Source organism: Phytophthora ramorum, assembly GCF_020800215.1.
Source record: "Phytophthora ramorum isolate Pr-102 chromosome Unknown Phyram_PR-102_s0005, whole genome shotgun sequence".
NCBI classification, from domain to species: Eukaryota; Oomycota; class Peronosporomycetes; order Peronosporales; family Peronosporaceae; genus Phytophthora; species Phytophthora ramorum.
In genome coordinates, this window is record NW_027150651.1 from 3,384,523 (window position 1) to 3,399,460 (window position 14,938).

The window sequence follows — 14,938 nt, forward strand, 5'->3', positions numbered from 1 at the left end:
ACTTCCTGGTCTGGAGCCTCAAACAACCGTCGTCGGAATGTGCTATAACCATCGAATGCAGGTGCTAGCGTGTAATCCTGACCCTGTAAACATTCGAGTTCGGATTCGACAAATTCAAGAAGGAGTCGGAGCTCCGTGTAATCGCGTGGAGGAAGCGTGGCTAGGTTGTGGTACTGGCACGGCTATTACAGTGTGATGGAACACAGGTAAACAAGAAAGTGAAACATTATTTTTCGAGAACCTACTAGGAAAACAAGTGACTATTGTAACTTTAGCCACTCGACCCAACATCCTAAAACGCTCGTCAAATGAGTGGAATACTGATGAACCGTTAGCTGCCCAAGTTGGGCAACCTAAAGTTAGTTAGCTACGCAAGTGTTCTGGTCCTGGTAACTCTTTCGAGGAGGATGTGGAAGTTGTACTTCTCAATTGCAGCACATACAAAGTCTGATGGTGGCTGAAGTTACTGTTAACAACATCAATCTTAACCCCAAGCCCAGAAGCCCACGCTTTTTGCAGACAGTTGACGTTCTTCTGGGAACAACGCTACATAAGCACAGAACAACAGAAGTTGTGCCTCTGGATACTGCAGGTCCGTCTCGTGGTAGAGTCAGCGGTGCCAGTTTTGCAATTTCACCCAAGTCTCATCGGTTGGGGAGTTCTTTTACGATCGAGGCTCGTTCCTTTCGAGAAACGTTTGGCTTTCTCGGACTTCCTATGATGCTAATGATGATCGGGTGTATTATTTGGACTCTTTGGCTCATCATTCTAAGCGTCGCTCCTAATGCTACAGCAAACTATCTCATGCAAACCAGCGAGTTCGATGAAGGGCAGTTTTGGTTGATTCCAGACGAATGGAATACGCTGCAGTTCTTTAGTGTTGCGGGTCTCGTGGTCGTTCTTGCTTTTTATATGTATGTCCTCCTGAAGATGATCGTCTGGCGCTCGCAGAAGAATGCGCTGCAAAACAAGTTCGATAATTTTCTAGAGTCATGGAAAGCAGCAGCAAACACAAGGGTGACTGGTTCTTTCCGGAAACGAAGTGCAGCCAAAATGATCGCCGCGAGCTGGGAGATCTACACACAGTGGAGAGTATTCACGGGTATACAGGGAAAGAACCGCAAATTCTGGGTGCGTTCTTGTTGATTGACTTCGAGCAGAGTAGGGATACACTTTGCAAAAACCCTAACTTTTACTGTGTTCGAGTTTGTAGAATTTATGCCTCAAGATCCACGATTTGGTGATGCTTTCGCTGCTACTCCGTGATCTACTGGAGACAGGAACCCCGGTTCAAATAGCATACGGGTTTGCTGCGCTCGCAGCTTTAAACTCGTTGTCTTGTGCAGGCGGAATTTTCTTTCGCAGAACCACAGCGCTAGCTGAGATTCTTGTCGACACGCTGTTCGACTTTGGAGCTACTGTGCTCTACCCTCTCACAGTCTTGCATTACTGCTCGGGCAATTTTCACTACGATCGAGCTGTGTTATTGATCAGCATGGAATTACTTCCGATCGGCAGTTTCGAGAGGCGTGCACGAATGTACGCGAATCCAGCGGAAATTGCGCTGGTTCGTACCTCGTTCGACTCGCTTCGCATTCTTGACTATACAGATCTTTTCCTACGCATTGGGATGAATCTCGCGTTTAGCTATCGCTGCAAGCGCATCGTTGAGGCGTTCACTGAGGTGAAAGCTCGACATCGAGCCTCACAATTACAGGAAGTGCCGGTCGAGCAGCCAATTTATTTTTCATTCTCGAAGTCACCAGGCAAGGGAAACAGACAGCAACGAGCCGTGCCAAGGTCGTTCGCACTCCTGTTTGTAGCCTACAGCGTTGGCGTCCTCTTTGTCACTCACCAAACTATATCTACTTCTCAAGAGGTATGCTCGTCTCATCCAGAGTGCGTCGTGTTCGCATACAGGTGGCGAGACGCTGAGTTCTGTCCGTGTCGAGCTCTTGTGGATAGTAATCCAGCACCAAAGACGTACTACGAATGGATTCACCTCGTCGACGCTACGGATAAGGTGAAGGCACTTGCAGCGGCGGGCACACTGGAAACACTTCAGCTCGTAAATCGACAGCTAACAGTACTACCAGACGAACTCCGTGGCTGCCAACATCTCAACTTAATGTACGTTGATGCAGATTTACGATTCGTATCTTACGCATATATTCTCAAGTTTCTGCTGTGTGGATAGTTCCCTTATCAACTGCGCAACCGAAGAGTTGCCAAAATGGGCCAAGGAATTTCACGATCTGCAGTACTTGTACGACCAGAAGCACTGGAAAGTAAAAGACTACACCTTTGCATCACTAACACGTTTAGTGCTTTATTTTTGTAGGCAAATTGAAGGGAAAGTTGGCAGTGACAACCTAGGTGACTTGGAAATGGATCTGTTTACTGATATGTCCGCACTAAGATATCTGCAGCTTGGAGTTCATCCTCGAATGCGACGCCTTCCGTCTATTGATGGAGCCCCAAACCTGAAAAGCATGATCTTTTCTCGGTTATACAACCTGGTGGAGATTCCATCTTTGAAGCAGCACGCGAGGCTCCAGCGTTTTGAATTGACGACGTGCACAATGTTACCTTGGCTTCCAGATCTCAAACCAGTCGTACCTTTATCGGGCTTTGCAATATTCCAAGGAGCCTACTTGTGTTGCAATGGATTTCTCGGAACTTGTGATCTCACCAACAAATATTGCAAGAACACCACTTGTCTCGAAGATGAATCTTTAAAGGCGACGCCAACAACACTCGAAGTATTCAACGAGTTTTCCTACGCTGTCTGCCAGCCGCGCAATACACTCTCGCAAGTACCAACTACTGAGACTATTCAACTGTGCGAAGGCGTGCCGTATAAGCAGTGCCAGATACGCGGGGCTGAACCAGGTACATGGGTTGTAGGCATGTGCTATAACCACCGCATGCAGGTTTTAGCATGCAATCCGGACCCAGACAAGATTAAAGTTCGCCGTCGGCAAATTCAAGATGGCGTCGGTGTTCCGTGCGATCCTGATGTCGAGGCATGGTTAGGCTGCAGCAAAGAACCCAAGTCAGCTACGTGAGCATTAAATACTTTAGTACATGCAATAAATTACTCTATGCTGTACACCCCAGCCAATTTTCTACAACCGGGTTACACTCCATCCCTAGCTCAGTAATCTCCAAACGACGAAACTCGATAAACGCTTCGTTAAGCGTACACGATAGCACTCGCATCCGGTACGGCATGCACATTCCAATCAATCCACTTCCCGGAGGAAACTCGCATCGCGTGAAAAATGTGTGGTTGCACATTTCGGTGCGCTCTTTCGTCGGCGAATCGGCGATTCCTGTAAGATAGGCTGCCTGATGGCACGTTGTGGCAGCAAACCTTTGAAAAACAGCAAGCGTAGCTTCCGTTGCCTTTGAATTGATATCAAGAGAGTCGACACATTCAGCGTCTGGGAGATTTAACTCCGAGTCCGCGGCGCAGAAAGGGTCCGCTTTATTGCAGGTGTCCAGGAACCCATTGCAGCAAAGGTGACTCGGCATGATTAGGGAAAAATCAGCCAGGCTAGCAAGAGGTGCCATATCCGGAATCCTTGTCAACCGTGGGAGGTTGAAGAGCACTAGTTGTGAGACAGCAGAAATCTTGTCGAAGGAGACAGGTAGTTCTTGAATCAACGGCAGTGATCCTAATGTGAGACTGCGTAAGCTTGGAACCCCATTCAAGGCAGGAACGCTGCCAAGCAGTGGATGTCGGGCCAAGTTGAGTAGTGTAAGAGACGGCATGTCTTCGAAGAGTTCACTGGGGAGACTATGAAGACTAGATCCTGCGGGTTTTCCCTCGATATGCCTATATAAACTCATGTAAGCAACTATCCTAAGCAAAGAAGTGTTTATCACGTACAAATACTCGAGTTTGTTCCATGTCCTTGCCCAGTCGGGGAGTTCTTTGGTATGTGTGTGTACCAGCGTCCTACGAGTGCAGACATCAATTAAGACGAAGCATCGTCAGTCTATCAGCATTAAATACACTTTTTACTCGTACGTACAGGTGCTTCATGTTCGAGCACTGCCTCAATTCCACAGGTAAAGTGACTAACTGCCGATTAATTAGTCGAAGGGTCTGCAACTTACCTGCATTCGCCAGCACTTTTATTTTGTCCGTGACATCCACGAGATTCTCCCATTGCTCCCATGCCACAATATACGAGTCTTCATCAATCAGCGCTAGGCACGGACAAATTCCATCGCTACTGGTGCTCCACGAAAAGCGATGCATGTACACAACACACTCCGGGTGTGGACTGCACACAGTCCATGAAGCATGTATTGCAACGTGCGTGTATGCAACAACCAGAGCACTAAATACTAGGAAGAAAATTGTCATTGGGTTTTGAACTTGCTTGGGTGTACCAAATCGAAATGAAGTCGGTCTTCGTGGGTAAAGTGCTCGGCGACTGATACGTACCAGCTCCACGATAACAACGTGAAAACGCGAACAGAATGAGAGATTCATACTCATCCGCACAAACAATTCTCGCACCGTTTCAATTCTCAGCGAGTCGAAGCTCACACGGAAGAGTTCAAACTGAGCCTGGTTGGCAAACAAGCGACCCATATCATCAAAGCTGTTTGGATGAATGACGTGTTTGAACAAATCGATAATGCCGTGGTCGAACTCAAAATGATTATAGCAGTACGCGAGAACCAAGACAGGATAAACCACGGCTGCTACGAGATCAAATCTGTTTTACATTGAGTAGGGATAAGTGCTTCTCAAACTGCAGTATATCAAGGAGTAATGTCAGACGTACAGGGAATCGAGAAGAATCTCATTGAGTGCTGAATGCTTTAATACCAGGATGTTAAGGGCACACCACAGCGAATTCATGGCGATAAAACCTGCCCAACCATATACCAGAAGTGGGGGAAACCCACCGTTCAGATAGCCATGAAGCGCAATCGTTTCAACTACTAAATCCACCGCTTTCATAAGCAAGTTCTATTGTAACAATACGAACGATTAGAGATATGTTGGCAGTATTCGTTGGAATGTTGAGCACGTACCCAGAACTTCCGATATTTGCCATGGATCCCAGTTAACTCATTCCAAAACGCTTGTACGTGTACAGGGTTTTTTGTAGCATCCAATGCGTTAACACGAACAGATTTCCTCCAAAACGTGACGTTCTTCATATATCTGGTGAAAACCCGAACGAACGGAACCTCGGAGGTTCGCCACACAAGAACCTTTGCCAGGATGTATATGTAGTAGAGCTCAACGATCACAAGCCCTATTATACTCGTAGCTTGGATGGCTGTGCTGTCTTCCACGATCAACCAGAAGAGTCCGTTGTCATAAGCCTCAGTGTGCATTAGTCGGTTAGCCATTTTGTTTGGTGCTAGCGTCAATAGAATCATCCAAGCTGTCCAAATAATGCAGCTCCCTAGCAGCAGAAGAATTGGGACTCCAAGCAGACCAAACGCTTGCCAAAAAGAGAGAGGGTAGGCTTGATCCTCGCCATTGGAAAGTGCGTCACTAATATCTTGAGCTGCTCCAGAACTTGGAAGAGTAGATGTCGATGGCCCCGTCGGTAGAACGCCTTTCAGTGTGCAGTTCAGTCGGGCAGTCTTGGGATTCTCCTCCCCGGTCGGGGGTATATCCGAGAACTGCGGCAGCAACTTGACCATCTTTCAGCCTTCACCTTCTTAAGAATTGGCTTTTCCGAGAGAAATGCGCCAAATGCACGCAACCTTACTTCAGGGGTTGAATAGTAATTGAAGAATGAAGCCCCCCAAGATAGTGTGGAGATTGGATCAGACGACGGCGACAAGCGGACCAAGGACGACGCCGGCACCGACGATGCAGCAACCCAACCGACACTGGCAGCACCAACCGACAGCAGCACCCGAGAACCCGTAAACACTACACCTGCATAATACATGCCGCGTCAACCGCGGCACTGCATAATCAAGCACCAGTGGTTGGTGCTGGAGAGCTGGAGGGCGTTGCCACACAGCACGCCCCCCCCTTGCAAGGCGAGTAGCGCTAGAGAGCTTCGTCTAACTGCTAAATGAACTCACTTCGCAACTTACTCTGAAGCGCGCAACGTCATAAAGAATTCTTTAACGAACACAAGTACAAGCATCGCAATGCCAGGCATGGTGGACTACGAATACGACGCAGAGGGCGACGTCAGGATGACCGTGCCTCAGCCGATCTTTGAGGTGGTGGCTGCACCGGAGCTTGCCGTGTGGAGCCAGGCTGCTATCACTACGTTCATTCGAGAGCGCAGGCAGTATGAGGCCAAGATCGCTGAGCGGTGCTCGACCACGGGCGAAGTCCAAGAAACCGTGGCCAGGAGTATCCGGACGTCTTTGAAACCCCGGGTACTGGAGCATGTGGCTCACTACATTCTCAAGAAGGAAGTGGAGAGTGTGACCGACGCTATGCTTCTAGCAGAGATGAAGCGTAAGGTTGGAGGAATGGTGAACGACCGAGTCCCCGATGTGTCCCGGCTCTTTGCTGAGCTGAAGATGGACTTGGAAGAGGTCGATGTCGAAGCCCGGATCGCAAACTATTTCATGGGCTTCGACAGACTGGTCGAAGACAACGGTCTAACTGGTATGTTGGGCCGTGGACCAGCTGTTGGTGAGGCGGGTCGGCAGAGACTGAAGATGAGATGCAAGATGCTACTGACACACGTGACCCCCGAGATTTTGAAAGTCGACTTGACTCGGTTGGTCGAGTTGACCCATCGCGAAGCGAAGGTCGATGACCTCGCACTTCATGACCTGATGATTGAGCGAGCGACACGTCAGCAGCAGTACTATTTGATGCAGAATGAGATGAAGCAAAGCTCCAGTCTGCGACCGAAGGAGGACGGCGGTGCGGCAGCCAAAGCGCACGGTCGACCTGCAAAGCAACTTCCCAAGCCATCGAGCATCCAGGGCGGTGGTCGGGGTGCCGCGGGCCCCCGGAAACCTCCTCGCGACGGGTGCTTGGTGTGTAAGGGGCCTCACTGGGCCCGAGATTGCCCGACGGCAACAGCGGAGCAGAAGGCCAACGTGGAGAAGATGCTGCGTGAGAAACGGAGTCGTGCGCAGGAGCGTGTCAAGAGGATCACAACCGATGGGGAACCAGCTTTCCGCAGTGCTGTAATCAACGGTGTGCTGGACGTTCCTTACTGCCCAGACACGGGCTCTGACGTCAACATTATTGGCCGCCCAGTGATGGCCGAACTCAGGGAGTTGCTGCCAGAGCTGTCAACGGTGATTATTAATCCACCGCTGGAGGTTGTCGCTGCTGGCGGCAATGCGATGCTTTGTCACGAGAAAATACATCTCGATGTGCAAATCGTAACGGCGGCGGGGCCATTGCGCTTGAGCGGCATTGAGTGCCTTGTGCTTGAAGCACCCGAGGAGGAGCTGTTGCTCGGCAAGTCGACACTGCAATCGATCGGCGTGGACCTTGATGGGGTTTTCGAGCAGTTGGCTCAACAGCACATTGAGGCCGCCGAGTTTGAAGCTGATGACATCCCGTGCGAACACATGGATGTGCTTGGAAATAGTGAGGACAATGAGGTCGATACATTGTTGCACAACATGGTCGATGAGGCCATTCAAGCCGGCTTTGAACCGGCTATGGCGGATGAACTACGGCAAATGGTGCTGGAATACTCCGACGTCTTCAGGGTCCGCCTTGGCCGTGATGAAGCTGCAGATGTCCAACCACTCGAAGTGCGGTTGGAGAGCGGTGTGCAGCCGTATCGTAGCGGCGTCCGGCGCTATCCTGAGGCTCAGCGCCAATTTCTTCGGGAGTATGTGCGAGAACTGGAGGATGCAGGACTCGTTGAGCGGAACACCCAGAGTCGTTGGGCCTGTCCCGCGCTGCCAGTAGCTAAACGTGGCACGGATGAATTTCGAATCACTATCGACTACAGGCCCGTCAATCGGCTCACGGTGCCACTGGCTGGTGCTGCGCCGAATCTCGCCGTGGTGACGGAGTCCGTGCGTGGGTCGTACGGATTTGGTGCATTTGACTTCCACAAAGGGTTCTGGCAGATGCCTCTCCATCCGAACAGCCGGGAGCTGTTCAGTTTCGTGACGGAAGACGGCGTTTTCACGCCATCCCGCGTGCCACAGGGAGCTTGCGACTCTGCAGTGCACTTTCAAGCCCAAATGCACGAAGTACTGAGGGACCTATTATTTCGGAACGTGCTTGTCTGGATTGACGACGTGTTGCTGTACGCATGCACTGCTGGAGCTTTTCTGGAGAGTCTTGGCAAGTTCTTCGCCATTCTACGGCAGCGAAAGTTGAAGTTGAACGCTCGCAAGTGCAAACTTTTTGCGAAGCGTGTTAAATGGTGTGGCAAGGTGATCGATGGAGCTGGTGTCGAGCACGACCCTGAACGATTAGCCGCACTGCGGCAGATGCCATTGCCACCGACCGGTGCTGCGCTCCAGCATTTCCTGTGCGCACTGAATTGGCTGAGAGACTCGATGGTCGATTATGCACGCACAACTGCGCCGCTGCAGGAAAAACTCGAGCGCGTGATGCAGTCTCGTGGGCGTCGTAAAGCTCAGTTAAGTGGAGCTGTGGTGGAATGGAGTAAGGAAGAGGCGGAAACATTTCGGAAAACACTCGAGATGATCGAGCGATCATGCAAGCTGGCGTTCCCGGATAAAAGGGCGACGGTGTGCTTGTTCTCGGACGCCTCGCTGACTGGGTATGCACTGGTGTTGACCCAGGTCTTGAATTGGCAGGATGGAGTCCCGGTTGAAGAGCAGCAGCATGAACTGCTGATCTGCCGAGGCGGACTGTTCAAGAATGCGCAGAGGAACTGGTCGATCGTCGAGAAGGAAGGGTATCCGATCGTGAAGGCATGTGGGGACCTGGACTACATGCTCACGCGTGAGAAAGGGTTCCACGTGTACTGCGACCATTCAAACCTTATTCAGATCTTCACACCTGACAGAGAGGTGAAGCAGCACGTGAAGGGGAAACTGCAACGCTGGGCGCTGAAGCTAGTGGGCTGTCGCTATGTCATCCATCATATCGCCGGCGAGAACAACCTTTGGGCGGATATCATATCACGCTGGGGGCAGCCTGCGCCTCCTGATACAGTCAAGTCTCTGGCCGTTAAGCGAGTGACTACACGGTCGGCTCAGGCACTGTCTGAGCTGCGTCCACTACAGGACGACGAGTTCACGTGGCCGACGCGCTCTGAGATTGTTCGAGCGCAGCATCAGTATGAGGGAGATGCACCCGACAGCGCCGTGATGACTAGTGACGGGATTGAAGTGGATGACAAGCTGTGGCTGCCTGCACAAGCAAAGGCGGTGTTGAAGCGTCTGTTTGTGGTGGCGCATTGTGGCCCCCAAGGGCACCGAGGTGTGAATGTGATGGTGGAGCTTTTGGATCGCAGGTTCGTCTTAGCGAACGTTCGCCAAGCGGTGATTCGGTTTGTCAACCAGTGTCTCTTGTGCAAACATGTCAAGGGTGGCCTGGTGATTCAAAGGAACTGGACGGTGGACCGACCAGTAGCAAAGCGCAACGAATGTCTGCACCTGGACTACCTCTACCTTGGAGAGAGCTATGGCGACACCAAGTACGTGTTGGTCCTCAAGGACGAGCTCACCCACTTCTGTGAGCTTGTGCCGGCAGACGTAGCAGACAGCCAAACTGCTGTGGCAGCCATCCTTGGCTGGAACAAGAGGTTCGGGGCCCCTCCAACATGGATGTCCGACAATGGTTCGCACTTTAAGAGCGAAGTTGTGGGGCTGCTTGCGGAGAGGCTCGGTGCGAGCCACCAGTTCGCGCCAGTGTACACACCTTGGATTAACGGATGTCACGGTTGACCCGTTCAACGGTGCCTTCAGGTGCTGCGTGTCATGCTGTTGGAGAGTCGCCTGGATACCCGCAACTGGGTGTATCTCCTGCCCATTATACAGGCAAACCTGAACCACACTCCGGTGTACTCACTGGGCAACTGTGCCCCCGTGGAGCTTTTCACTGGGCTACCTGCTGTTTCCGCTCTCGACATTGTGGCTACACCTACGGAGCGAGTGCTGCGAAATCTACCCATGGAGAAGGCTGCGCTACGCGAGGCGGTTGAAGAGCTCCGACGTAGCCTGCACGGACTGCACCGTGTTGTCCGTGACCGCCGCGAGCAGCAGCGTGTGGCCGCGATGGCACGCTCTAACGGCACTGTGTGCAATTTTTCTGAAGGGGACTACGTCCTCTGGTCGCGAGTGGACAAGCGACTGCAGGGGAACAAACTGCTTGTGCGCTGGGTCGGACCTTTCCAGGTCACCAAGGCCCTCCCGCACTCGTTCCTCATCCGCCATTTACTCACTGGGGCTGAGTATGATGTGCATGGCTCGCGCTTGAAGTTCTACCACGATGCTGACCTCGACGAGACGGCCGAGATCCGTGAGCATGTGTCTTTGCAAGGCATTATACTCGAAGTTCGGGATGTAGTTTCACACCGTTTCAATGCTACGTCTGGTGAGCTGGAGCTCCTGGTGGCTTGGCGCGGCCTGCAGGACATCGAGAACTCTTGGGAACCTGCCCATTCGATCAAGCGTGATGTTCCAACGCTGGTCTCGAAGTATGCGACGGAGAACAGCGTGGCTGAATTACTGTAGAAGTTTGGGGGTCCAATTTTTCCTGGTTGCTGAGTTACTGCTGATCCTTTCGAAAGGGTACATGTTGAACACGTTGCCGTTGAAGTTGGGCGCATACGACGGGACATGGATACATAAGTTCAGAATCAATCACAGACGAATGTGACACGAAGGTGCTCTGAAGGTGTCTTGTCGTCTTGGGGGGCAGTGTGGAGATTGGATCAGACGACGGCGACAAGCGGACCAAGGACGACGCCGGCACCGACGATGCAGCAACCCAACCGACACTGGCAGCACCAACCGACAGCAGCACCCGAGAACCCGTAAACACTACACCTGCATAATACATGCCGCGTCAACCGCGGCACTGCATAATCAAGCACCAGTGGTTGGTGCTGGAGAGCTGGAGGGCGTTGCCACACAGCACGCCCCCCCTTGCAAGGCGAGTAGCGCTAGAGAGCTTCGTCTAACTGCTAAATGAACTCACTTCGCAACTTACTCTGAAGCGCGCAACGTCATAGATAGCTGCTCAAAGGGGTTGCTGTTATCTCGCGTTGCAAGTAGATTGACTCAGTTTATTTAGAGCAAAACGTAGAGAGCGAGTTGCCAGTTTTGTATACTGTAGATCGATTTGCGGATTCCACATCTTGGGGGAAGCTTGTGTCCTATCCTTTTCAAGTAGTACGAGAGCTCAATTCATGTTACCACCACACCCAAGCCACGCTTCTTCCTTGACGTCGCAAGGCGTGCCAACATTCAAACTAATTTGAAGTTTGCGAAGGGTGATATAGTTCGGGTCCGGATTGCACGAAAGCACTTGCATGCGGAGGTTGTAGCACATGCCTACGAACGTCTCCCTGCGTTCAGGGTCAATAATCTCACAACGTCGATAGGGAACGCCATCGCACATATCCACTGAAGTTTTCGTTGGGATGTCTGCAAATTCAAGGAGGTCGTCTGGCGTCTTGAAGCAAACTGCCGGACCAAAACCTTGGAGAAACTTCACCATCGCCGAGCTTGCTCGAACCTTATCATCGGTCAAACACGCAGCAGCAGGAAAGCCATGTATTCGGTCCGCCTCGCAGAACGGATGGGTCAAATCACACGGTCCAAGATATCCGTTGCAGCACAGGAAGCTTGGGCGAAAAACAGTCAAGCTGGTCAAGTATTTTAGGTGCAGCAGCTCTGGTAGTGTCTCGAGTAGAGGAAGATATGCGATCACGATGCCTCTCAAATCCAAGGTCTTGTCCAGGTCAGGAAGCTTCGTCAGACCAAATAGATGAGCAACTTCTAATGTCTTCAGCTTCGGTGTTCCGAGTAGTGCCGGTAGCTTTTTCAGGGTTTTGTGTAATGCGAAGTGGAGAAACACTAGATCCGGCATATTGCTGAACAAATCGCTCGGTAGATACGCCAGATTTTCGCTTCCTTGCTTTCCCTCCACGTGTCTGCAAAAGAGAAGTCATTGTTAGACTGGTTTTGTTGTGACAGATCCTCCCTCTATCACCGTTCGTACAGGAATTCGAGTGAGTCCCAGTGCTTTGTCCAATCTGGAAAAGAGGTGATCGACGTGTAAATAAGAGACCTGGGGGCAAAACAGAGATGTTGAGGTTAGATGATCGCAGATTTATGCATTTTATTGTTGACTTACAAGTGTTCGAGTTGGCAATTCTGCAGCTCGATTGGCAGCTCTAACAACTGTCGGTTCATCAGCCGAAGTACTTTGAGATCACCAGAGGCAGAGAGCGTTTTCACTTTCTCTGTGACATCGATGGGATTAATCCACTCGTCAAATGTTTTGGGAGCCTTGTCGATGTCAACTAGAGTCCGACAGGGACAAACGTCACGGCTTGCAGAAATCCATGGAGAACGATAAGCGTATACCATACACTCCGCGTATGGGCTACATGTTGTCCGTGATGCTTCGATTGCATAGTGAGCATACGGCACCACCAGTGCACTGGCAAGTATAAAGAACACGGCGCATGGTTTCGGTACCCTTTTTTGAAGTCGAGCGTGGAAGTTAGTGTGTCGCCTGGGGTAAACTAGGCGGCGATTGGATTTCAACATCACTTCGATGACTCCCCTGAAGCGATGCCAAAAAGATAAGTTCATCAACAGATGAATAAGTAGAAGCAACGGCGTTTCGTCTCGAAGAGAATTGAAGTTCACTCGAAAGAGTTCCACTTGCGCTGGGTCGGCAAATAAACGAGCGATGATCTCGAAACTCCCAGGAGGCAATACCTGCATGTAAGTCCGGAATACGGCGTGATCGAACACGAAGTTGTGATAGCAGTAAATGAGCACAACCATGGGGTATACAATTGTGGCGACGAGGTCAAACCTGTCCGACCAAACGCAAGGTTAACCCTGCAAAATCATCTTCCCATTCCCGTAGACAATTTACGTACATCGAGTCGAGCAGAATCTCGGCTAAAGCAGAATGCTTGTTCATCAAGATGCTATGCACGCACGACAAGCAGTTCATACTGATGAACATGGTCCATCCATAAACCAATGGAACTGGAAAGCCTTTCTCAAGATAATTGTTCAGTAAAACTGCTTGCGTAGTCAGGTCTGCTAATTTGTGCACTACATTCTGTGGAGTAACCCGTTAGATTGTTGTAAGTGTGATGAAAAGGCATGTACTTACCCAGTATTTGCGAAATGATCCGTTGATCCCTGTCAGCTCCTGCAAAAACTCTCTGGGGGTGAGCTTTGGTCGCGGCTGGGGCACTCCTTTCTTTTCGATACTGGCCTTTCGCAACTTTCCTGCTTTCCCAGCAAATGGTGCTGGGACCGTACGCCACACCAGCATTTTCGCCAAAATATGAAAGTAGCCAACCTCGGCCAACATGAGCCCAAGAATTCTGACGAACTTCATGCCTTTGTCTTGCTCCACGAGCAACCAGAACTGTCCACCGTCGTACTCGCCAGTGTTCATAAGGTAGTTTGCGGTCTCATTGGGTGCGAGGGTCATGATAATTAACCACCCCGTCCAAGCAATGGAAAAGACAAGGAATACCAGCATGGGGAGTCCAAGGAACCCGAACGCCTGCCAAAACGACAGTCGATGAGCTGTGGGTGTGGTTGCTACCATTCTGGATCGGTCTAGTGATGCAGACATTGGGTCGGAAAAGCGTTCAAGCGGGACAACGTCACTGGGGCTGGGGCCTCGAAGAGCTTTCATCCACTCTGTTGAGCCAAGCGAGCATCGGATGTGAGAATTGCGTCTACAAGGCGTGTCCGCTGCACAAGGCCCTTGCGTCGAATTGTTTTCAGCGCATGGTGGCATCATTGGTAGCATTCTTGTTGATCGAGTGACGCTCGAGAAAATGAAGACTGGGAGGGGTGTTGTTTCCATACAAGTTTTCCGAGCTCGCCAGCCAAAAATATGTGAATCAGGATGGCTTTGGCTATTCGCGGTTTGGCATCGTTGTCTTAGTTCGGTGCGGCGCTTAGCTTCTCCTCGATCATCCATTTTCCGGCTGCTTGGAAATTGTATAGGTACCGCACCCGAGCCATGCTTCTTCCATGAGATCGCCCCAAGTCCCTTTGAATTTGCATTTTGATGTAATCGTCCTTTCCGACACATCGATGCGTCCAAGTGGTGTTGACGCAGACTCGGAACTGCCTGCTATTTGGGGGATGCTCGAAGTTCCGATATCACACACGCCGGGTCAGGTCAAACCCAGTTCGAAAGCACACTCCTGCCGCCAACTGTTGGAAATAAATTGAGAGGCTAGACTTGGACGAAGAGAAGCGATTCCATGAGATCCACCGCTGGCCGCTTCAACATCGACACTTTCTCGAATTAATGGTCAATGGATACAACTGAAGTTTCACCACACCAAGCAAAGGTGAACGCGAAAAGTTTTCGATGCACGCCTAGGAGCATCCTCTGCAAAAAAAATTGGCAGATTGATGAAGACTTGGACAGTAAACCGTTGGGCACGTACGTTAGGCTTGGAGGAAGCTGCCTCACTTCAATTCGAGCAGTTGATTCTTGCATGGTAAGATCCGCAACCTTTTGAATCAAGTCACTTTGAATACACACAATGTTATTGTAAGCCCAAGAACTTCTGGGTGAGCTGCATAAAATCAAGCTTACTCAGCCTTGCGATTTCTGCCGAAGACAGCTTTGACGTGCACAACAAACATTCATATCCAACTGTCGCAGTGAAAAGGACACCAGCTTGAATAGCATAGGTATGTTGTCAGACAACCACCAACCACTCCCAGAACTTTTAATATGTACTGCGGATCCACGATCAACCAGGAGGGTAGCGCGATCGTTAGCGCAAAAGGCCATTTTCCCCCA

General features: G+C 50.8%; 1 protein-coding gene across 1 annotated transcript; it reads right to left on the minus strand.

The window, feature by feature from the left end:
- Positions 1-10,950: 10,950 nt before the first annotated feature.
- Positions 10,951-12,327, minus strand: KRP23_6799 (uncharacterized protein; the record flags this gene model as incomplete). Its single annotated transcript, XM_067892032.1, has 4 exons — positions 10,951-10,956; positions 11,909-12,065; positions 12,134-12,202; positions 12,269-12,327. 4 exons carry the CDS (start codon positions 12,325-12,327, stop codon positions 10,951-10,953), a joined length of 291 nt encoding a protein of 96 aa, XP_067746333.1.
- Between the last annotated feature and the right edge of the window lie 2,611 nt (positions 12,328-14,938).